The sequence below is a fragment of the Halichoerus grypus genome, chromosome 5 (assembly GCF_964656455.1).
Source record: "Halichoerus grypus chromosome 5, mHalGry1.hap1.1, whole genome shotgun sequence".
NCBI lineage: Eukaryota > Metazoa > Chordata > Mammalia > Carnivora > Phocidae > Halichoerus > Halichoerus grypus.
This window is the reverse complement of record NC_135716.1, coordinates 4,714,070-4,738,799: the sequence shown is the minus strand read 5'-3', so window position 1 is coordinate 4,738,799 and position 24,730 is coordinate 4,714,070. Positions and strand designations below refer to the sequence as shown.

Here is a 24,730-nt window from a genome sequence, read left to right as displayed (position 1 = left end):
GCTTGGGACAGGCTGGGGGCCCACTCAGGGCCAGACTCCCCGGCATGGCCTGCTTTGCTGATAATGCAATGGTGCCCCCCAACTCCTAAAAGGGGGGGTCTTTCTCTCTCTCTCTCTCTCTCTCTCACACACACACACACACACACATACACACACACACACACACACACACACACACACACACGGGTCTGTCCTCTAAGCCCTCAGCTTAGAATGTGGCTTCTAGATATTGCATCTAAGATGTGGCCGTGGACTAAGGCATTAGTGTATATAGTTTCAGGCCCTGCCATGAGCAGAATGCTCCCTTGCCCCGAGTCTTCCCTATGCTGCATTTCTGCATGGACGATTCTGCCGCACTTCTACCTGGACACATCCCCACAACTATCCTGTCAGTACACTTCTAAGAAATATCAAAGTGTTGGGCGCCTGGGTACCTCAGTCGGTGAAGCATCTGCCTTCAGCTCAGGTCATGATCTCTGGGTCCTGGGATCGAGCCCCGCACCATCGGGCTCCCTGCTCAGGGGGGTGCTTCTTCCTCTCCCTCTGCCCCTCTCCACCCCCTCCTTGCTTGTGCTCTCTGCTCTCTCTAATGTTCTCTCTCTCAAATAAATAAAAAATCTTTAAAGAGAAAAAGAAATATCAAAGTGTTGAGGAGGAGGGATTGTATAATGGCATTCCTAAATCTGAAGCCTAAACAAGTTTTCAACAACCACAACCCTCTTTTCCAAGATTATGCTCTCTGATATATTTGCTCAAGAGCCACTTTACTCCAACGCACAGATATTGGCCTTTGACACCATTTTCCACTAGAAGGAAATACAGCTCCTTGGAGAAATGACTACTTCCAGATCTGGACAAGAAAGGTACACAAATCTAGGGCACCCTGTCATTCCAAAGAGCAAGGACACTATCAAAGATGGCTAGGCTTGTGTCAAAGGTACTCAGGGTCAACTGGGATAAGCTCCTACCAGCTTCAAGGAAGACAATCTGCACATCAAAGGGAAGAATAACTGCACTGTACGGGAAACACGTCAAATGTGTTTGAATGCAGGAGTTCGAAATTATTGATGAAAAACAAAACACCGAATTAATCACCTTTGTGAGATGCAAAGGAATCGAGTCATTATTTGAAAATAATTGAAGGGAAAGACTGGAACAGTCATTCATATCCTGCCTTCCATATGAATTGTACCACTGGGTATGTCGATTGTAATTGAGGGATCTTTCCTCCATCTACAAGTATTCTAGCAGATAGATAAAAAAGAACTGGTAGAACAAGAAAGGCATCAATTTGCAATCCTTGATGTGCTAATTGATCTAAGCATTGGACATCAAAGAGTGTGAACATCACAAGAGAGACCACCAGACACCATATGCCTCCTAAAGGAAGAACACAGTCCCTGTGAAGTCTTGCCAAAAACATCAAGCCAGAATCTGATCAAGGCTCTAGGCCCAATTACGGATGTATAGGAAACTCAGGGACAGAGCAATGTGTTAAACTATTAAATTAGCAAATTCCAGACTTGGGAAGCTCTAGGAGACCAAAATTAAATCTTGCTCCATCAATAAATTGCAAAAGGAAAGAAAAAATAATGCAAGAAAAATCCAGATTACAGGGGCACCGGGGTGGCTCAGTCTTTTAAGTGTCTGACTCTTGATTTTAGTTCAGGGCTTGGTCTGAGGGCTGTGAGATCAAGCCCCATGTTGGGTCTGCACTGGGCGTTGAGCCGGGGTAAGATTCTCCCTCTCAATTCCTCTGCCCCTCCCCCCCACTAAAAACAAATCAGCCAATTACTATCTCTATTTGGTTCTTGATTCAAACAAGAGAACTGCGTAGGCATGGCATTTATGGAATAAATAGAAACCTGACCACTGACTGGGTATTTGATGATGTTATGGAATTACTTAGGGGGGTGTAATAATGAAACTGTGGTCACATTTAAAAAGGCCTTATCTTTTAGAACTATACTGAAATTATTTACAGATAAAATGGTATCTGTCTGGGATTTGCTTCAAAATAGTGAAGGGCAGTAGAGGATGAACAGGGAGCAGTGGCCTTGGACAGGGATCCTGGTCACTGGCACTACGTGTGCCTGCATGGGGTTCACCTGGCTCTTCTTCCAAAATATTCTTTTGGTCTATTGAAATTTTCCTTGATAAATGTGAGTACATATATAATGTGTGTGTGCACGCTCGTGTGTACATGCTATATACAAACATGCACCACAACACTTGTGTCACTTGCTGAAAATTGCAAATAGTGGAAACTCACAAAACAGAAAGCCCCAAGGGGTTCTGGATATGCTAGACACTCCCCTCTCTCTCCGCCATGCTGCTATGCTGACATTCCTCTTTCCTTCCTTTCAAGGTTGGTCATCTCTCACTCCTCCCCCGACTGACATACCTAACACCAAGGTGCATTTTCTGCTCCATAATCTTTTATCTGAGTGCTAATATGTACCAGGCTCTGTGCTGGGCTTGGGGGAAGATGCAGGTGGTCCTGGAGTCTGCCTACACTCGGTGCTCCAGTAAGGACAACCACCCCTTTGATAATGGGGACTCAATGGGTCTGGGTTGAGAGATGCCAGAGGTGCTGGCATTGCCTGAGTTTGGGGAGGCTTTACCCAGAGGGTGTCGGGTGAGAGTAACTGGAGGAAGAGGCTGGGAGGCTTCACAGTCAGAGAAGGGAAGAACAGGTTCCTTTCCCTGACACGGGAATGCCTGCTGTCTGCAGCCAGGGTTTCCAAGGGCAGCTGGCGTCTGTCTGGGTGAGAAGGGCCGGCAGGGCCCCTCAGGGGAAGCCTCCATGTTACTGATGAGCTCAGATCCAGGCTCTGGGTTGGTGTGGGGAAGCTACTGGAGAAGGCCAGGCAGGGAGACCAGGGTGGAAATCCAGGAGGGATGTAGGAGGGAGGCCGAGAGAGGCCAGAACCAGAGCCTGGCCCATTGGAAGTCCTCAGTAGGCACAGGACTTAATATTAGCAACAGAGATTAAAAGGAGAGCTTCCAATCAGAAGTAACACTGGAAACTTCTTTCAAAACATTTTTTCATCAACAGAAAAATCCCAAGACTTTAATCTAAACATCAAGAGTGGAGTACTCAGCTCCTGGTCATCCGCAGAGCCCTGGGGTCTGAGGGGTAACGTGCTATCCAAACCCTCCCCACCTCCTTCATCTGCTGCCCGTGGGGCCTCACTCTGCGCAGAGAACAGGATGGGAGTGTGTGTCAGTGAGCCAAGCCCTGCACATTCCCGGAGCTTCAGCTTGGCACTAACTACTGAGAAGTGCCTGGTGTCCCCAAGCAGGGCCAGAGAAGTGGCCACAGGGCCACACATACTCCTTTCAAGGGAAACTGGCCAGCCTACTTCTTGGGAAGGCCTGAGCTGCGTGGCTCTCTGAACCAAACAGGCAGATAAGACATATGCACAAAACCCAATTGCTACTGTACAAGCTGAAACTAACGTGCCATTGTGTGTCAAGGATACTTCGATAAAGAAACTGAGAACATTGTTGCTAAACTCAGGAGCCAAGATGCAGGCAGCCAACACTATCTCCAGAAAAGACTCCTGAGCATGACCTCATCACTATCGTTGCCCTGCCCGGAGCGCGTCAGAATGCGGGGGCGCCCAACCTTAACTCTGCCACGTCCCAAGTGTCACTTCGGGCAATGGTGTGCCCTCTGTCTCATTTGTAACATGACAAGGGGAAAGGGACCCACCTGGTGTGGACGCCCTGCTCTCTGCTGCCCCCTGCAGGCCGACCGGCGTGCCGGCTGGGATTCTTTACCTTTCAGCAGCTTTCATCTCTAGTCTAATTATTTCCTTGAGGATGGGGAGTTCAAAACACACCTCTGTGAGGACCCTGACACATTATATTGCACATAATCAGCTCCACGCTCCCTTCTTCCATCAGGCTGTCAGGCTAACAGCGAGCCAGTCCTGTTCCCATGTGCGCCTCTGCCTAAGCCAAGCGAGGCATCCGGACGAGAGACTCCAGACGGGAAGGAAAGGCGAGGGAGGATTTTGATGACATCGAAGGGTCCAAGGCAGGATATCAGGTGTTGTTACCAGTATTATCGTGTTGTAACCTCCCAACACCCCTGTTGCTGCTGCAAAAATGGCTGGTACTCGACCCATGAAGAAGCTCACAGAACCGGAAGACCCAAGTCCCAGGGAGCCCGGCTGCAAGTGGGAATCCCGCCCTGGCTGGCCTCGAACTCCTGGCTTCAGTGAGGTTCAGCGGCAATTTGATCTGCCCTCAGGCCTAGGCTGGATCATTTTTTAAGCGTTTAACACCTTGCTAAAGGAAGATCAGAGACAACCTGGAGATTAAAGGGATTTTTTTGTGAATGTCTTGAAGCGAGAGGCCAACATTAGCAGCCACTGCTCCCCCATCCACGCCCCTGTCCAGTGAGGGTGCCCAGCTTGGCAGGAGAAGCCAGGGCTCCCTTCCAGGGGTCAGCACTGCTCCTGATGGCAAAGGCCTCGGAGCATCATGCCCTGAGAGGGAAGACGTGAAGAGGAACTTCTAAGCTTCCATCCTTAATGGAAATGAATAACCCTGCTCATCCTGCTGAAGCCACAGGCGAGGAGAACTGGCTTGGGAGGATGTGGGAAGTGATGTGTGTCCTGGCCCTGGCCCTGGACTAGCTATGTGGCATTGGCCACGTCACTCTGCCTTGTGAAGCTCAGACTGTTTCCCGGGAAAACTGTTGTAGCAGACACCATCAGCATCCGTCTCCAAGTGCCCTGAACACACAGCAGCCTGGGCTTTCTGGAGCCACAGGAGGACCCTTGGCCCAAGGGCGGGGCAGGCTGGGAGCTCCTGGGGATCAGCTCCCCCCCCCCCCAGGGAGCAGCCTTCACCCACCGGCCAATAGGCGTGGGCACATAAACACCCCCGCCTTGCCCCCCTGTCAGAGGACAGCTCCGCCATGCACCTCGCATCTCCTGGGCGGTCCATGGAGGGGAGCCCTAGTCGTCCACTGTGGAAGCCTGCTCATGAACACACCCTCCCTTGCTTCCCTTCCTTTCCCCACAACACAGCCCTGTAAGTGGTGATTTTGGGAGCATTTCCCAAATAAACTCCTGGCCCTTGGATCCTGTTCTCAGGAGAGGCTTCTGCAGAATCCAGCCTTCAGCTGGTGGTAAGGCGACTTCCATGGAACTCCAGGAAGTGGTGGGTGTGCATGCTTCTACACGCGGCCAGACACACACCACCCATGGCCCTGTTCCCGTGAAGGGGCAGTGGCGTCCCCAGCAGACCCTCACCCATGGCTTCACCCCTACTTCCCCTCCTCTGACTCTCAGGGCACCCCTGCATCCTCTGTGCAGAATCCCAGGCCATCAGGAGCCTAGGCAAGGGGCCAAAGACAAGATTTGTGAAAATTTCGTAAGGTTCTGTCTGTCACAGAAGCTTGTAATAAATTGAAGTGGAGGAAAGACAATATACAGTTGATTCACAGCCCCTTGGTTGCAGCCAGCCAATTACTTTTCAGGTGCAATCACTTAGGCACAAACATATTTCATGGCTCATTTTAGGCAGCTCTGAAGGGGGAGGTGGGGAGGACAGCATCCACCTCTGCCCACTGACTTTCTGACTCAGGGCTTGACATGGTGAGTCCTTAGGTAACAGACCAGGACCTACAGAGACCTGCTGAGTGACAGAGGGGCCTGCATGCAGCTTACGCTTCCCTTGCAGAAAGTGTTCTAGTCTAGAGGGTCATTCCTGCAGGATGCAGGATCCTCACTCGAGCAGATCAGGCCCCACGAGGAGGAGGATTTCAGCAATAACAGTCTGAACTACTATGTTTCTTCACTGCAATCTTTGGCCAGAGTGTTCCTTCCAGCTACCAAAAGACTGAAAAAAAAAAAAAATAGCCAAAGACAAAGTTGATCTAATGACGTAGGGGGGTTTGTGCTACCTGAGAATTCTTAAGAAAAACAAATTAACAGTACACATTCCCAATGGGATTCTAGACACCTGCTCCATCCACGGTTTCCGGGGACATTTGGGAAGACAGGCGTCCCACTGCTATGGGTGTGATAGAAGGGAGGCGGTCATTTCTGGTGGGGAGCGAATGAAGCAAGATAGGGGTGGGGGGACAGGGCAGGGGTGCTCTGGAGAATTTCAGGGACAGAGTGAGGAGCCCAAGACGAGCATTGGGGTGTCAGAGGACCACAGAGGGAAGGAAAGGGGGTTTCTGTTTGACAAGTGATATTGTGGGGGAAGAAACTGCATTTTCTTTCAAAGTATTTGAGAGACAAAGGGTGGTGTTCCTTGAATTATTTTTGACTATGGTCTGCATTTCTTGAATGCAAAACCAAGCAACGACTGGGGTCATATGCTGCTCTGGTTTATGTTGGGGTCACACTGAATAGGGGCAGAGTTAGATTGCACGTCTGGGTTAAGCAATGCTAACAGCAACAACAACACATGGGTGGATATTGTGAGGCTTAGTAATAGCATTTGAAAAGGACTGGGTATTTGAGCCTTTTTTAAATAATAGTAAGACTGTGCTATAGACTGAATGTTTGTGTCTCCCGCAGATTCTTATATTGAAAACAAACCCCCCTTGTGACGGTATTTGGAAGTGGGGGCTTCCAGAGGTTACTAGGTAATGAGAGCAGACCCCTCATGACTAGAATTAGTGTCTTCACAAAAGAGACCCTCGAGGGACACCTGGGTGGTTCAGTCAGTTAATCGACTGACTCCTGATTTCAGCTCAGGTCATGATCTCAGGGTCATGGGATCGAGCCCTGCATCTGGCTCAGGGCTGGGTGTGGAGCCTATTTAGGATAATAATTAGAATTCTCTCTCTCCCTCTGCCCCTCCCCCCACTCTCTCTCTCTCTTAAAAAAAAAGAAAGAAAAAGTCAGTGCAATTTTAAGGTGCATTACTAACGTACTGTGTCTCTTTAGCAAAGGAAGGACCAAATCAGAAGATAAGTCACCAGGATTGAAAACTAGCCTTAATTTCTGAAGGCTGTAATTCAGTAAAAGGGAACAGGAAGTGTCCTCTTTGGGAAGAATCAGACGCAATGGGTGGAAGACACAGAAGACCATATTCCTATTCTCGGTGAGAAAAATTTCCAATAAATGTCAATTCTCTATGGAAATAACTGTCTAAATTTCAAACCCAGATATACTGGCTTTGAAAGAAGTGTGTCTCCTATTTCTAGAGATATTCAGGTGGAGTCTGGTTGAAAAATAACAGCTCTCCTCAGCTTGGGCTGGGGTCCAGACATGGTCCTTGCAATCTCTTATAACCTCTAAAGTCACCACCTCTAAGAAGTCTGCAGACTCACGTCGATCAGACTAATGTGACTTGTTCATCGCCCTACCAATGGGAGGACCACTTCACGGATTTCATTTTGGAGACTGTATTAAAACCTACCTTGATTCTGTTTATGTCCTCACCTGTATCCTAACTGGAGGCAGAGGGGTAATGAACTCATTTGGCCTAAAATACACAAAAGCATGCTATCTCTCCCACATCACACCCCTTCCCCGGACAATTCGGTTTCACTGGCTATACCTCAGATTTGCAAGTTTGGCCAGTGAGTCATTTTTTTCTTTTTTAATTCTAATGAGTTTTGTTCTTTCCTCTTTCAGTCAGACAAGCCTTGGTCTCCCCAAAAGCCTTATCCCCATAGGAAATACACCAAGTTTTAAAACAAAGCCAGTGGACAGGTCTACACCCCCTGACTGACTCGAGGACTGATGAGCCACTCCTAGGTTGGCTGGAAAGGGTGACTCCTTGCAGGCAGGCCCAGGGAGCCAGCAGGGAGTGGCTGTGTGGCTCAGAGATGGGGGAGGAAGTTCTGGAAGAATAAAGACTCACAGGAGGGCCATCCACCCCGATGCCTGGGTCACCACGGTTGCCAGGAGAGCCAGGGATCCCAGGTGCACCTCGATCCCCCTAGAGAGAGGAAACACAGATTAAGAGGTCAGTTCTGGGCAGGAGAGAGCCAGTGCACAAAAGGAATTATGCCCCTCCCGCCATCCCGAATGCACAATCCATCAACACCTCTTCTGCCACGTGAACTCCGCATGTCCCTCCACAGCCCCCCAGGCAGCCCATCACCCACCCAGTCCACCCCACACGCGCACAGCCACCAATGGCCATCATGCACCTTTCAAAGCTTACCATGCCCCAGCCTTGACCATGGCTCCAAATGTGGTTATAACAAGATGGTACCTCCAATGTGACCACAGTTCCAAATTTTACTGTGCTTTCTCCAGACCTCATCACGCCCCCATCCTGACCACACCCCAGATCTGACTGCGTACCTGCATTTCAAATCAGGTCCCAAATCACCAATAATTTACCAATAATTTGCCAAGTACCTATATTTCCCCGGCCCCTTCTCCAGGGTTTGGGAAAGGCAAGAATGACTGAGCTGTAACCTTTGAGCACAGGGGTGCATGGACTGTGGGTCTCAGGTCTGTCTTCAACACCTATTCATGGTTGACTCAAGAAAGTGACAAGTTCCCTGAGCTTTAGTTTCTTCATTTACAAAGGGTAGGTAACCACAGCGGCGGCCACATCAGCTGTGCTCATGAAACAAGGTTCTGCGCGCCGAATGCCACCCTGACACAGAGTCTGGCCCGGTTCTACATGCCAGTTAGCCCTTGTGGCAGTGGCCGTTCTCCTGCACCTGTCATTCTGGACTTTGATGGGAAGAGTAAAAGGGAAGAATGTTTGCCATTTCCTGTAGAAGGAAGCTGAGACTGAATCATACCCTTTTATCCACAATTTCAAAATCCTCAGCCTCCGAAAACAAGGGCTTATCCTAACTCGCCTGGATCTGACGCGGGCTACGTACAACCTTCAGTGATCCCACTGTCTATGGATGCTTACACATTCCTGCTGCATCAATATTAGAGTTTGATTAGGAATGCTGGCCCACAGACCACAGTCAATGTTACACCTATGGTTTGCCAACTGCTACCTTTCCAATTCCAAAATAAAACCGGCCCAGAACACACATAGCCCAGAACACACATCAGTGCTGTGAGAGAGACTGCGCACCTGTATGAGGTCAGCTGAACTCAGCCAAGCCTCACATGAACCGGTGGCTGATCTCGTTCAAGCTATTTAATATCCCTGGAATGAGTTAACTCCTCTGACAAATGAAAAGAGCTTTAGAAGGTTGGTGCGAAGAGCCAGTGAGATAATGCACAGCAATCTGATCTCAGGTGGAACTTGACATTGCTAGGCAACACGTTGCTTATTAAGGCTTATGTTTCTAAGCATGAAAAAAATCTCATTAATAATCAGCTTACTCTCTAACCATCATTTCAATCAGAAAACTTTACATTTGGGCCTTTAAGAAAAGTAACATTTCTAAGATGATTCGTTTTCCTGCAGTAGGACTCTGGCCTGGGTGAGTACCTAAGTCACGTATTCGTTCCACCAACACTTGCTGTTTATTTCTAGCAGTGATATGGGCTCCTGGACCAAAAGATGCCCATTTCCAACACTCCGTGCTGAGTTCTGAAGAGAAATCGCATTCATGAGATGCGGGAGGGAGGGGGCTTGTGCAGGTCTCACAAAAGAGATCAACCAGACCCCAAACCTCTCTCTGGTAACACCGTTGCTGGGCCTTATGCTTCCAGGCCCACCGCAGCCATGCTTCCTGAGAGCCGGGGCACCCCTCAGCCTCTGTAACAAGGTCCCTCCTGAAATTCTCCTTTAAGCCCCAGCTGGTACATTATGTTTCTTTAGGAAAATGTGCTATGGCTCATTCTGCGAAGTACAAGATGCTTGGGGCTGCTAGGAAATCTAATTTGTATGCAGGGGGAAGGAGGGGAAGGCAGGAAGTCCAGAAATAAGGCAAATACGGGGAAAAAGCGTAACAAACAGAGGACAAACCTGTTTCTCCTCATGCCGGTTGCAAGCACACTGAGGCAGTAAGAGGGACCCGTGGGAAGATTTCAAACAGGCAGTCAGGGGACTCTAGGTCCAGTGTTAGGACAATGTCCACCTGGTCCTGTAACCCTGGGCAAGTCCCATAACCTCTCTGTACCTTGGACCCTCATCAGTGAGAATGAAAGAGAACATTCGACTGAACTCCCATGTATCCTGTGAAGATTCATTTCAAAAGGAAGACACTATTTAGCATGGAGCATTACAAGTATATTATTACCACTTTATCAGTGGAATTAGAAGACAGAAAATAAACCAACCACACATGAATGCCAGACTAATCCACAGCCTTTTGCCTCTTTAAAATATTTAATGTAGATTTTCTTACCACTTTCTGTTTTAGCTTGGCTCCCCTCTTCCTCCCAAGGCTGCCTCACACACCAGCAAACCCTAGCCACTGCCAGCTAAACCACGCCAACTGTCCATGTTCTAACCTCCCAAACACTGACCCATCAAATAAGACCAGCCCAATTGTTCTACTTCCATAAACCCACCTCTGCCCTTACTCCTCTCTGTCCTCCTCCACATATTTGTGTAGACCTTCATTAATCTTAACACCTTGTTCCCCCATTGTGTCTTTCTGACCCTCTGACTTCTGTGTAAGTATCTTAAAAGTAGAAACTATCCATTCATTCATTTATCCAGTAATTGAGCAAGTGTTTGTCAAGTACCTAGAATGAGTAAGACCCTGCGTTGGGTACAATATCGATACAATTTTTTTTAAAGATTTGTTTTAGAGAGAGAGAGAGAGAAAGAGCATGCGCAAGCCAGCAAGGGGGAGGGGCACAGGGAGAGGGAGGGAGAATGTCAAGCAGACAGACTCCCTGTTGAGCGTGGAGCCCCATGCGGGGCTCGATCTCACAACCCTGAGATCATGACCTGAGTGGAAATCAAGAGTCAGCTGCCTAACCTACTGAGCCACCCAGGTGCCCCAATATCATTATACTTTTGCATCCATAGTGCCCAGCTTAGGACCCAGCATTGGTGACAACTTTTAATTGCCATTTCCTGAGTGCCAGAATGAGTGAATCCATCATTGTCCACATTTTGTCAGGTACTAAATTCTGCCTTTGAGGGGAAATCAACTTTTTACAGAGGAGGAAGCAGGACAGAGCCAGGAGGGAGCACTCAGCCCAGCCTGGAATCTGGAGTCTCTTCTTTTCTGCAAGGTAGCCATGCCTGGCTCCTTTCCCTTGTTTATGGCCCATTGTGATGCTAACATTTTCCCAAAGCAACAAAATTTCACAGCTTAATGGGCTGAGACTTTTAGCAAATAGCCCCCAAGAAAAGAGAAAAAGACCTTAATGCTCTGTCAGCAAAAGGAAAAAGGCTCAAGATTAAGAAAAAAAGGCGGGGGGGCACGTGAACTAGAATCTGAGATACTGACTCTAGAAAATATTTTGGCTGTAAGACATTCTGGGCCAGTCCAACAGTGTCCAGGGAAGAAATGTGAGTAAGTGTTGGTCGTGGAAGGAGAATGACATCATTTCTTTCCACAGGAGCCCTTCGGGAGTTAAATATGCTTTACTCATTTAAACAGAAAAGGACAGACAGTCTCAGACTAAACCACTTGCTTCAAGTCATCTATTCTGTAGGTCGCTGAGCTGGGATCCCACCAGTTCTGTATGAAGGCAAAGCCTGTTCATTTTGCTGGAAACAAGTGCCACACAAGAAAAGGAAAAGTGTCTTTAAGGACCTTCCTGCAGTTATGAGTAATTAGAAAGTGAGGCTCCCCTCCTACCCCAGGGGATTCCCTTCAGCACCATGGACAGCACTTGGGGGGGGGGCGTGGCATTCAGCAGGCTCTCTGGCTTCTCTACATCCCTCCCTCCTTCCACCCTAAGAGCAGCCCATTCTTCAACTAAAGACCTCCCAGCATTCAAACTTACCTTCCCAATGCCAATTAACTATGGAAATCTTTATCTCTAAACCACATTCTAACTTACAAATGTATACAGTATCAACACTGGAATGGGTCATCCCTTCCCATGCCTCGCATTTTAAATAAGAGTAAACATTTGGCCAAAAGGACAGCATGACTAACCATCCCTGGGTCCCCTGAAGTTGACACTAGTTGGTCAGTTGGACCCCAGGTCAAGGCTCTCTGCACTCCTGTCTCTAATATTCCTTCAGGGGTGGATAAGGGCTCTCTAGATCCCCATCTCCTTGCTGCAACCCTAAAGCTGACTCCATAGGGTGATCTCATAATAAGGACCACGAATATTTATTAAGCATGGACCTAGGACACCATGAGTTAGGCAACTATTTTTATTTGTGTTATATCACTGATTTTTCCCCAAACTCTGCCTGGGAGTTGAATTTATTGAACTCATAAATAGTTATCACAGGGAAAGGGCATCTTAAGGCATTTCTGGTGCCCTTGCCTTCCTCTCTTCTAAGAGGCTGGAGGCTCCCTGTTGGGGAGGAAAGCGAGAGAAAAGGAACACTGCCAATGACACACAGGGGTCACAGCATCACAGGGGGCCTCAGAGACCAGCCTCGGGCTGGTGATGGAGCCACAAAGCCCTCCAGAGTCTGGATCCAGCCTCCTGTTCCTCTCCACACATGCCCATTGCTCCGGGCATATGGGACTATTTTATATGCCCCCAAATTCAGGAGAAGTTGTTTCTAAAGGTTTTTTTTTTTCTTCAGAAAATAGGAAGTTGCCATACATTTGCTCAGATCACTCTGAGAACACCCCCATTTCTTTTGACTTTGACCGTGAACAACAAAATCACTACCAGGGATTCACAGGAGCGATCATGACCTCAATCAGTGCAAGCTTAGGAGGCTTACAGAGGCTATCTGCCTGAATAGGGGGAAAACCAGGAAGCAAAGAAGTTTAATGTAGAAGCAGCAAGCATTCCTGAGGCCTCAAACTTCTATCCTGGATCTTATTGTCAATGAGCCTTTTACATACAATTGTAAAAAGCAACACCCTCTGTGGCTATGTTGTTGAGATCCCGAAGATACAGCTCTAGCATAAAAAGGAAAACCTCTCCTACTATTAAGTGGACAGGGATCTGGCGTTTGGCATAAAGCTCCCCGGAATAGCAGCATCTATGGTTTTCAGAAGCACTGTATCCTAACTAACACAGCTGGGAGGGATGGGGATGCACCGCAGAAGAGTTTGGCTGACTCAGAAAGTGGCTCTGGGGCTGGCAGGCAATGAGACTGAAACCACACAAGAAGAATTTTTAAAAACTGTTTTCATAAATACACGCAAGTGGGCAAAAAGTAATATAATGATACAACATTTTAATGTGATTTTAAATATACATGTTAAATTAAAGCAAAAATATATATAAACATTCCAATGTCCATCAGCAATGGACTGACCCACATTCTTAAGTTCAAGCAACTGAGATGGTTAAATCATGTTTCATTGGATGTGGGTGTGCTCACAGTATGTGCTTGTCTCTGAACACATTCCACGTCCAGCCTCGGTGTCTCCTCCTGTGTTAGTACCCCTGCAGAGAACCCCTTCCTCACCTCTTCCCCTTCCAAATGCTGCATGCACTTTAAAATCAGGATAAAAATCGCCTCCTCCAAGAAGTCTTCCACAGTCAAACCAGGCTGGGCTGGGGAGCCTCCTCCTAGCTTACTCATGCCTTAAGCTTCTCTCTACCCTAGCACTTGTCTGCTTCTGTCGACTCCTTTATCTGTTTTCCCCTCTGGTCCCTGAGCTGTTGGAGGGCTGGGAACATGTCCCATACATCAGTGTTGTCCCATAGCCCACCTCAAGGTCTGACACGTGGCAGCCTAGTAGATGGGCAGCAAATGCAATCATAAATGCATTCACTGGTGATCGGAGCATAAATGAGTCCATGAGTGAACGACTCCATGTAAAGGTAACTTCAGGGAAGAGTCCCCGGTCACTCAGGAAAGCTCTCCTAAGAACAGTCCCTGCTGGGGGCGCCTGGGTGGCTCAGTCAGCTAAGGCCTGCCTTCGGCTCAGGTCATGACCCCGGAGTCCTAGGATAGAGCCCCGCATCGGGCTCCCTGCGCAGTGGGGAGTCTGCTTCTCCCTCTCCCACTCCCCCCCTGCTTATGCTCTCTCTCTCTCAAGCGAATTTTTTTTTTAATCTTAAAAAAAAAAAAAAAAAACAGTCCCTCTTGGGCCAAGTCAGCTTTTCTGAGTTATGGTTGCAAGTGAATTGAGGGTGAGATGACAGGTATTTACCAAAGCTTCCCCCTTTCACCCCTGGGCACAGAGCTAGCCCACAAACTCAGTTTCCCCTGCTGGCAGTGTTGAGAGGTTGGGGGAAATGAATTGCTACCTCCAGGTCTGGCCCACAGTCTGTCCACTGTCTTTCCCTCATTTTCCATTGCACACCAAGGATTGGTAGCAGACTCGGGTCCTAGATGGTGGGACAGTCACTGGACTGAGGTGGCTGTGTGGGTCTGAGCTCTCCACCCACCACGACTCCCAGTAGGCTTACTGGGAATGACACATAAAAGTTTAGTGTGTTAAACATCTGAAATTTGGGGATCATGTTACCACGATTGACTAAAAACACAAAATTGCTTAGATCTATTGCTCTGCCAGGTAAAGACGAGTGTCTTCTGCAACTGCATTTACCAGCAAGCATTTATGAGGTGCCAACTCTATGGCAATGACTTCAGGATCACCAGGATCACCGTTCAGAGCCCTCGAGTCTCTAGTTAAGCCGAATGTGATAAACTGCAGAACGGGGAAGTGGACTGGAGTGGCCAGAGATGGTTTACAATGAAACTGGGCCTGTTCCTTATTTCAGGCCAACCCATGACATCACAATTTGCTTGGATACACACTCACCTTGATTCCTAGAGGTCCAGGTAATCCAGGTGGCCCACGAAGCCCCTGGGGAAATGAAGGATACAAGGACAACGATGAAACCACGGATGTGCATTTACCCATCCACCACAAGCCAAGCTGTGTACGTCCTATGCTGCGGGCCCGAGGAAGACAAGGATCTCACCGTGGCCTGTTGTTTACAGAAGAAAGCACAGTTTTTGAGCTACAAGTCTCCTATGTGTGAGTTCTGCCTCGGCCGCCTACTGCCTCCATGTGACCCTGAGCAAACCCCTGTATCTCTTAGCTTTCTTTCCCACTTACGGTCTTCTGCCATAGGCTCCCGCAAACATGGGAGGGCCAGGCTTCAAAGGAGAGCTCATGGATTCCAGAGCCTGGTCCCTTCCTCATTTCCCACGATATCAAGACCTGGGGGAGCCAATGAGAAGAGTCTTCAACTTCAGGCTGAAGGGCTTTGCTTGATGTAGACACATGGCCAGATTTTAAAAAACCACAATTCTACATTTGGTTGTATTGGCTGAAAGCCAGGGTGAAGGAAGAAGAGATGGTCCAGTCCCTTGTGGGTTCGCAGCCAAGCTCTGTGACTTTGGCAAGTGATTCACCTCTCCAAACCTCATATTCCCCCTCAGTAATATGGGGTTGATAATACTGCCCTGTTCTGAATGCTTGTTTCCCTCCCAGATTCGTAAGTTAAATCCTAAGGCCCAAGTGAAGGTATTAGGAGACGGGGCCCTTGTGAATGGGATTCCTGTCCTTGTAAGAGAGACTCCAGAGAGACCACTCACCCCTGCATCCTGTGAGGACACAGTGAGAGGTGGGCATTCTGTAACCCAGAACAGGGCCTTCACCTGAACTTGACCATGCGGACGCCCTGACCTTGACCATGCAGACGCCCTGACCTTGGACGCCCAGCCTCCACAACTGTGAGAACTAAGTTTCTGTTGTTTAGAGCCACTAATCTATGGTATTTTGTTATAGGTGCCTGAATAGACTAAAAAAAAGTACTCACTTCTCAGGGTAGTTGTGAGATTAAATGTATGGTGTTTAGTGCCTGATACCGTAGTTAACATAATGAACACTCACCCAGTGCCACATCCTATGGATTTATGCATATTCTCTCACTTAATCCTTGGGAGGTCAGCCAGTTTCTCTCTCTCTCTTTTTTTTGTTTCCTTTCCTTTTCTTTTCTATTTCTAGCCTGGTCGAATGAACACAGAAACCTCTGGACCTGACACTTACCGGCTCTCCGTCCTTTCCCTGTCCAGGTGCTCCAGGTGCTCCAGGGAGCCCGGGAGCCCCAGGATCACCCCTGGGACCAGCTGGTCCTGGATTCCCTTCTTCACCTGCCGCTCCCTGGAAAGAAAAGGGGACAGTTTCCAGGATCAGTGACATGCAGAAGGTAAGCTTCTCAATGGTGAGCCTGAAGGGGTCGGGAGGCTTCCCGGTGATGCTCTGACTGTTCTACACAATGTGTGTAAGTTGGCCTGGGTCCCCCCAAATATGTATGCTGAAGTCCTAATCCCCCACACCTCAGCTGAGAAACAGGATCTTCGCAGATGCAATCTGTTGTTAGGTTGAAGTGGTCCCTAATCCAATATGACTAGTGTCCTTGTAAGAAGGGGAAATTTGGACACAGGCAGGCACAGAGGGAAGAGAGTGTGAAGACACAGCGGGGAGGCAGTCATCAATAAGCCAACGAGAGGGTTCTGGAAGAGATGCTTCCCTCATGGCCCTCAGGAGGAACCAGCCCTGATGACACCTTGATTTAGGACTTCCAGATATGGTGAGAAACGTCAGGCAATGCATTTCTGTTGTTTAAGCCACCTAGTGAGTGATATTTGTCACAGCAGACTTGGCAAGCTGATACAAGGCAGAACGTGGGAATGGGCAGGATAGTAGTGCTTTTATGGTCCAGTCGCCTACCCTGTGCAAAAAGCATCAGGTGCATCTCTTGTGGGAGGTCCTCCCATTTCTGCTTGAATTCCTCCAAGAGCAGAGAGCTCATCACCTTGCTAGGCCTTATTCCTTTATCAGGCAGCCCTGTTACACACTGTTTCTTTCCATTCAGCCAAGACTGCCCTTTCTGGAATCTTCCAGACATGTGACACTCAACCTTGGAGTTCCGTGGACAGAATCTAACCCCTCTTTACAGGGTAGGCCTCCAGCAATAGGAACACAGCTCAGGGCTCCAGAGTGGGGGGATGAGAGAAACACCAGAGACAGAGAGCTTCCAGGACCTGAGGAGGGAGGGAGCTACTCTTCACAAATGCTCACCATTTGGACCACAAAGTCTAGAGCTCCATGTGGCAGCCCTGGCTGTGGAGCTTGGGTGAAACCACATGAGCCACAGGGGCTCCTCTTCCTGGGCAGGGCTCCCTGGGGACTGAGCTACAGCGTGAATGCCTATAGACATTCCTTGCTGGAGAGAGGGTGCGATAAAGAGCAAGGGCTGGGAAAGCAAGGGCCCCTCTCGGCAAGCCTAGGGCAGGATCGGCTTCCCCGAGCCTCAGGCCAGCCACTGGACATCCGGAGAGAGAGAAAGAGCCTGCCCTAGCAGCTGGGCTTCTGACCACTTTGCAGAGCATCCTGGGGTTCCCCTCCCAACGCAGCCCTGGCTCTGGGCCCTTACCCAGGCTCTTGCACAGCCAAGGAGGGGTGTCTGGCTCCCTCTAGTGGTGGATATGCTAAGAGCTCACTGATTTCCTCCTCTTGGCTCTCAACCGGACCTCAAAACCTCCAGCATCTTGGTCACCCGCTTCTAAGGTCATCAGTGCCCTACTTACTGTGTGTCCAGAATAGAGCGCAATCTTCAGACGTGGTATAATCAAGGCAAAGCAGATGGGCCAGGGTTATTTTTTCCCCTGGCTTCATCTGGGTGCTCTACTTTTATTACTGTAATCTACGATGGCATTATCTTCTTTCAAAACAAAAATTAGCACTTGTACCACATAAGGGTTATTATTGGGCTTATCATCAACAACACTCCAAAAAACCTCAGGATATGTCCTATAGGTTGGCTGATCATTTTCCTCCACGCTAAACCATTTTTATCTGAGACATGTATTTTAAAATCCAGCCTCCCTGCCAAAATGCAAATGTACCATCTATTCTTGTTAAATTCTGCCAAAATAGAAAGGACAAAATGATCTCTCCTTTAAAAGGTTCTGGCTAAAGTGGACTTGAAGGTATTCCTAGCAGGACATTGAGGGACCTGCACTTAAAGGGGCCCCGGTGGACCGTCTGCCAGGTGGAGGATGTCTGGGGACGGGACACTGCTCGCGGAGGGAGATGGGGCAGCAGATCTCCTCCCCGGCCCTCTGCTGAGCCCTCTGATGGGTCAGTTCTGCACTTCATCTTGACAACCTGCCACTGACATGTCATTGTCCTCACGTTACAGACGTCAGGTGTCTCCACACCAGCACACTGGCATTTGGGGGGATTGTGGTGGGGGGTTGCTGTCCTGTGAGTGTGAGATTCTTGGCAGAACGCCAGGTTCTACCCACTGGAAGCCAATAGCAGGCCCTCAGCAATAAACCCCAGAGACACTTTCACTTTCTGAAATGCAGGTGAAACAGGACTGGGGACCTCTTCCCCTACCTCTGGGGCGTTGGTGTTCTGTGGAGATACCATGTCTCTCTTCCCTCTAATAAATGAAACTCTTTCTCAAACTTGGGAAGGCTTCAGGGTGCACACAGAGGTGTGGGATGGATATGCTGGTGCACCAAATCGAGACAAAGTGGGGCTTGGAGTCAAGCTCCGCTATGCGAGGTGGGGCGAGTCACCTCCTTTCCCAGAGCCTCCTCGAGCCCCCACCTGTTCCCTAGGGATCCGTCTGACTCAGGTCTGCTGGGAGCCTCCCAGAGGTGGCTGCACGGCCTTCTCTCTCCTCTACCTAGAAAGCCCCTTTGGATCCCGGCGCCTGAACCCAGTCCCGAGCGGCTGGGCCTCCGCCTCCACGGCTTCTCAAGAACCCGAGTACAGATGCCGCATGCTGAGAGCAGCCACGTCTTACCTTCTCTCCACGCTCCCCGTCTTTCCCAGGGGGCCCTCTGATGCCAGGGGAGCCCTGAAAAAATGCAGGTTATGCACATAATAAGTTCAAGATGGCCTGTGGCCCCCAGAGAAAGGTGATCCTACACCCTCATAGCCAACCGTCTGTCCCCATGGGCGCCCCATCCCTGACTTAATTCCCCAGGGGGGCCCTCTCCTCCCCGCCTGCCCGCACGGCCCCTCCCTGTCTGCTCACATGCCCCTGTGCCGAGCCTGCCCTGCCTGGCGGTCTGCCCCGCCCCAGGCAGTGGCTCTCAGAGGGCAGGGCCCGGCCTCCACTGGACACAAGGGAGGAGGAGGGTGACCTGGGAACACAGGCTCCGCATCAGGGACCTGCTCCACCCCATGCCCTCGACATCACCTGGGGCTTGACTTGGAGCCAAGGCTTAAGTGCAAGTGGCCCAGGGATACCCCAGGAGGGAAACAACGCAGTGAGAAGGGGAGGGCGGCGACAGTCCACACGGGTGGAGCTGGAGCCCAGCTCTGCAGGTGCTCTCGGAGCTCGTTCAGGACGCGCCCTCCGGGGCTGCCCGCGTGAAGGAGCCAGGGGTTTACACAGCCAGCAGCTCGGGCTCAGGCTCATCACCACATGTCCTATAGCTGGACAACGCCGTCTCCGAAAGCCGGAGAAAACCCTCAGGCAAAGGAACGCAGGGTTGGCAGGCACCTCCAATGGGAGAAGCAGGGAGAGTGACGAGACATAGGCCATGTTCCAGCACCATCTCGGGCGACCACTAAGGACATGACTCAGTCTCCCTGTGTCTGCTTTTCCTCTTGGGTAGAATGGAAGCAGTGAGAAAAATCACCTCCCCGGGTCAAGGGGATTCCACGAATTAATGCACGCAAAGTTCTTAGAAGAGATGCCGCCATGTGTAATGATCAGCATCCAGGGACCCTAAGGGTCGGGACCCCTGGGAATCCTTTAGGTTTGTCCCGTCTCTTCGAAAGGCAAACTCGGAAGCTGACCCCAACATCCCCAACGTTTACAGGCTTTCTGCAGTTTTCTGCAATTCTCACAGTTTTGTTTCCCACTTGGAGGTCTGATGAGTGACCTCGAGCCTTAGGCTGGTGAACTTTCTAGGTGACCTTGTCTGGGACGCCCATTTCTCCAGCTGTCAAATGGGAGCAAGGATTGCCTATGCCTACACACCCCCCCACTTCAGGGAGGAGAATAAACATGTTAACCTGGGGTGGGGGGGCTGTGGATCTGCAAGCAGCACTGGTGCCCGGCCCCCCCATTACTCACCGCACTTCCTGGGGGGCCGCCGGTACCAGGTGGGCCCGCAGTTCCAGGACTGCCCTATTCAGAAGCAGAACTTTAGAAAGGCCCAATGTATCGATGACAAACAGTTACCCCAGAGTCTCTCCAAAACTGCCTTCTCCTCAGTTCACTGTAGCTTGCTACTTCCGACCTGACGTTCCCTCCACGGGCAAGGTGAGCCTCCTCCCGTGCCTATGTGGTGGCGCCCAGCCGGCCAGACCTCCAGTAGGTGGGATGCTGGCACAGACGTGGGAGACAGGAGGACAGAAGGGCTCTTGGAAGTTCCTTAAGACCAAGGCATGGAGGTGGCAGAGGGGATGTGTGCGTGTGCACGTACGTGCGTGTGTGAGTGTGTGCATGCCTGTGTGTTGACTTTGACAGATGAATCAGGGAATGCTTCCTGGAGGAAGTGGACTTGAACGCAAGGATGGTTAACAAAGATTCCACGGGAGGAGGCGTGGGGGTCAACACCCATGGAGATGGGAAGCAGGGAACTCCCCAAGGGCTGGAGGCTACTCGTGTTTCTCCCAGGCGTCCGTGCCTGCACTCGGCTTCACTGCCCTGCAGGCTGCCTTCCGCCCAGGGCTCTGTCTGTCTACTAGCCGGGAGGAGCCTGCCATCTGCCCCCGCCCTGTGACATCCACGTCGGTCATTGCCTTGGCTGACCCCATTCCCACTCCGCCACAGGCACAGATGACCTGGGTGTGCAAGTGCCCTCCAGCCGGGGGCCTCTAACCCACGGTCCAGGACCTCTAACTACCACCACTGCTTCACACAGAGCCGCTGTGGAGGTGGCCTCATTCCACCAGCGCCACACGGGAGCCTGAGCTCTGCGGCCCTGCACCAGGACACTTCACTCCATCAGCCCCAGGGTCCAGTGCCCACCCCACGGAGATTCTGGCCCCGCGGGAGGTGAGGCAGAGCAGCGCAGAGCTCAGGAGGTGTGTGCATGAAGGCACCTGTCTGCCCGTGTCCCTTGCTGCCCCGTGTGCTGGGAGTTTCTATAGGGGTGTGTACATCACTGTATGTGTGCAGGCTGGTTTTAGAGCACGTGTATGTGTGAGTGGGTGCTGGCGTGTCCCTGTGTGCTTCACCCCTGTGCGTGTGGAAGGACACTCCGTTTGTGGGCTGGGCATGTGGACAAAGCCCTGAAAGGCTGGGAATGTTGCAGAGACCAGGATGTCTCTCCTGGTCCTCGCTGCTCCAGGGGCGCCCGGCCCTGGCTGAGCACCCCGCCCATCCCTCCCATCGGCCCTGAGCTGTGAGCCCAGGGGCACGTGCCCGGCCCAGCCTCCCTCCGCGGCCCCCAGGAGGCACGTGGGGCATGAGGACTCACAGGGTTTCCAGCTGTTCCAGGTGCCCCACGTGGGCCTTCTTGTCCCTTGGCACCCTGCCCGGGACACAAAGGGGGAGGTGAGACATCTTGGGGAAGCTGCCCACGTCCCCCCATGCAGGGCCATCTCGGGACAGCCTGCTCATCAGAGTCAGTGGATGCAAACAGCAGGACAGGGGGCAGAGTCTGAAGCACGCAGAAATCACAACCCCCTGGCCATGGGGCTCGGCCTGTTATCTCGTCCCGTCCTCACCACCCCTGGGGACAGGTGTCAGCGCTGACACATTATTAGATAAATAGGGCTCACAGAGACAGGACGGCCCAGGCCCATAGAGCCAGCCAGTGCCCCCCTGGGGTCTAAGTCCCCACAGGTCACTCCAAAAGGACCTCTCCAGAGAACGTGCCTGAGAAAGGCAGTTTCTAAGAAGCCCAAGCAGAGAAAAATGACAACAAAATCAAAATGCTAAACCGCATCAGCGTCCCTTACACCAGAGCTGCCAATCAGAGCTGGGAAGGAGGGCATTCCTGCATCTGAACCGCCCTGTGCTCTAGCATCGCTTCCCCATCCAGGGGTCCAGAGGCAGCACCCACCCCCAGGGCTGCGTTCTGGGGGTGCCTTGTGAGGGCCTTCAGCCCTGGGGCACTGGGCTCACGGCACCTATGGCAGCGCCCCCTGGTGGGTAGCCCCCAAATGCCAGGCACACTGACCAGTGGGGACAGGGAGGGACGGGGGGCTGCTGGGGATTCCTGCACCTCAGAGCCCACAGGTGGAGACAGGGCTTCTTACCGGTGCTCCAGTGGGTCCCCGAGGCCCCAGTTCTCCAGGATGGCCCTGGGATCCCTGCAACGCAACAACCATCAAGGAACTAAGTCATCACCTTAGCTCTTAGCAGAGGGGAGTGGGGCAAGGACACATGCAACGGTCTGATTTGGGATCCACGGTGAGGACATCCTCGGAGCCCTGAGGAAGGAGGGAGGCGCTGCATTCAGTTAGCGGGGATCCTGTGGGTAGATCGTACAGTTCAGACCTGCCGCCACGCGGCCCTTGGACGCCCTGTAACCAGTGCACAGGCTGAAGGGCATGGGGTGCGGGGTGCAGGGCACTCACCGGTTCCCCAGGCACACCGGGATCACCCTTCTCTCCTTTTGGCCCTTGTTCTCCCTGTTGGAGAAGCACAGAGTATAGTAGACATGCCCTGCCCCGCCCACAGATCAGCCACACTGCCCCCACCCCGCCCCGTCCTTTGTCTGCACCTGACCCATTAGCAAAGGCTGCTCCCTCAGCCTCTCCCCTGTGACCCCCTTGGACTCTGATGATTCTTACTCATCCTTCGAATCTAAGACCAAGAATCGCTTCTGCAGGGAAGCTGACCCCAAACTCGGGGACTCGCATGGCAGCGCGATGCTGTCCTGTCCTGCCCTGTCCTGCCCCATGTCCTCCACACACTTGACCCACAGCAGTTTTACCCTTCTTTGTACGGTTTGGGTTCGACTCCCACCCCCTTCAGCCCCAAGCCCTGCAAGCGCAGATCATCAATGAATAATGATGGAAGGAATGTTGAGGGGAGAGACTTTTTTCAGACTCCGAGCTCTCCCCTTCCTTGTCTTGATGAAGAAGCTGGGGAAAGGGCTTTGCTTGAGGGATCTGGCAGACTGGAGACTGAATGCTGCACTCTTGGTGGCCAGACTGGGGTGTCTAATTTTGCTGAAGAAGAGATGGGCCACAGACAGGTAAAGGGGTGCCACACTGGGAGCTGCCCAGAATGGAACAATCTAATGTTGGGAAGAGACAGGCCATTCCCCTGATCTGCTGCTATCACATCCAGGACTCCCAACACACCTCCCAGGAGGCGTAGAGAGACAAGAGAGCCTCACCCTGCTCTTCACAAGTGACAGAGAGAAGGTGGGCAGATAGGAGGCTCCATCAGGGGCAGACCTGGAAGGGCTTAGGCCTCTATCTTTCAAGAGCTGAAGGGCCATCGTGGGAGAAGGGTGGAGACAGTGGACCAGAGTGAAAACAGCCTCAGCTCTAGATCCGTAGGAACTGACCTAGAACTCGGCTTCTCCAGTGAGCTGGCTCTATAACCTTGGGTGAAGCATTTAGCCACAGTGTCTTCTGTGACCACAGCTGCAAAATGAACAGGTGTTCTCTCTTGCACACGGCATGAGGATTCAGTGACACAGAGAAGGGGCAGCAGAGATGAGCCCCAAAGGGGAGAGCGGGGGTGGGTCTGTGGAGCTCTCTGGGGAGACCAGGGTAACCACGGAAGCCTGTGCGTCAGAAGGGCCGTGCATGGCTCCTTCTACAGAAGCAGGACCTAGAGCTGTCCGAGAGTGCCACGGGCTGTTTAGGGAGACACTAGGCACCCCATCTGCAGGAAGGTCCTGGGAGAGATGGGATGAGCGCCGCCTGAAGTGGAGAAGGGAGACCTGCAAAGGCAGGGTTTTGAAAGCACAGGCTTCTGAGACTGGGAGGCCTAGAGAGGACCCTGGAATCATCTAGAAGGCGAACTCTAACATGTGCGTTAGGGAACCTGGGGTAGGCTAGTGGCATGAGACACTGGTGGACAGGCTGCTTTCTCTCCCCATGCACAGGCAGACTCGGGAGACCTTGCCCCAGAGGTTCCCGCCTGCCCACCTGTCCCGAGTGACGGGTGGGTGCCCCAGTTAGCATCTGCGTGGCCCTGGCTGGTTTTCTCTGTCTGCATCGTGTGTCACACTCAGTCTGCATGGTCTTCCTCGGGGAGCTGTGGCCAAGACTCACTGAGATTGCTCTAGGAAATGCTCTGCGGCACCAACACAGGGGTGACCTCACTCTTTCCTGTAGAGGCTCCATCGCAAACCAGCTCAGAACACACTCTGGCTCCATTCACCAGGGACAGCAACACCTTTCTCCCAGCACGTTTTCCTCCTAGGAAACTTTCCACGGGGGGATTTTCCAAACTCTTTGGTTCTCCAGTCACTGGCCATACAACCCGTAAAGACAAAAGGGCTAACAGGATTATCTTGGGTGATGCCCTGGGGCAAGGGACTGTAGGTGGCAGGAAGACAGGCTCAGGACCCACGAGTGGTTGGGCCAGGCCAGAGGAGGGACCCCTGGGGGCTCACAGGCAAGGTGTTCCAGCCATTTCCAGCCCGGGGCCTGGGAGTCAGTGGGGAGGCAGAGCCTTCACTCCAGGAGCACATAGTGGGTGCTCATCAATCATCATTGAATGCATGGGTGTGACTGGCTTCTCTTCCTGACTCTCCCGACTGGTGAGGTCAGCCACATCAACACCCTCTCTGCGCTCAGTGTCATCCCAGCAAACTCAAGCTCTGATTGGCATCCTGAAGATTCCTTTGCAGGCTGAGGGGTCAGAGT

General features: G+C 51.4%; 1 protein-coding gene across 1 annotated transcript in view; it reads right to left on the bottom strand.

Annotated features, from left to right (window-relative positions):
- The window catches only part of COL22A1 (collagen type XXII alpha 1 chain), a 250,581-nt gene that overhangs the window by 69,264 nt on the left and 156,587 nt on the right, over positions 1-24,730 (bottom strand). The window contains exons 33-40 of the mRNA XM_078071952.1: positions 22,478-22,531; positions 22,157-22,210; positions 21,373-21,426; positions 20,022-20,075; positions 18,738-18,791; positions 15,965-16,078; positions 14,729-14,773; positions 7,843-7,920 (exon numbers count right to left, since the gene is read on the bottom strand). Of these exons, the coding sequence (XP_077928078.1) occupies positions 7,843-7,920; positions 14,729-14,773; positions 15,965-16,078; positions 18,738-18,791; positions 20,022-20,075; positions 21,373-21,426; positions 22,157-22,210; positions 22,478-22,531 (507 nt within the window). The remainder of the gene's footprint in view (positions 1-7,842; positions 7,921-14,728; positions 14,774-15,964; positions 16,079-18,737; positions 18,792-20,021; positions 20,076-21,372; positions 21,427-22,156; positions 22,211-22,477; positions 22,532-24,730) is intronic.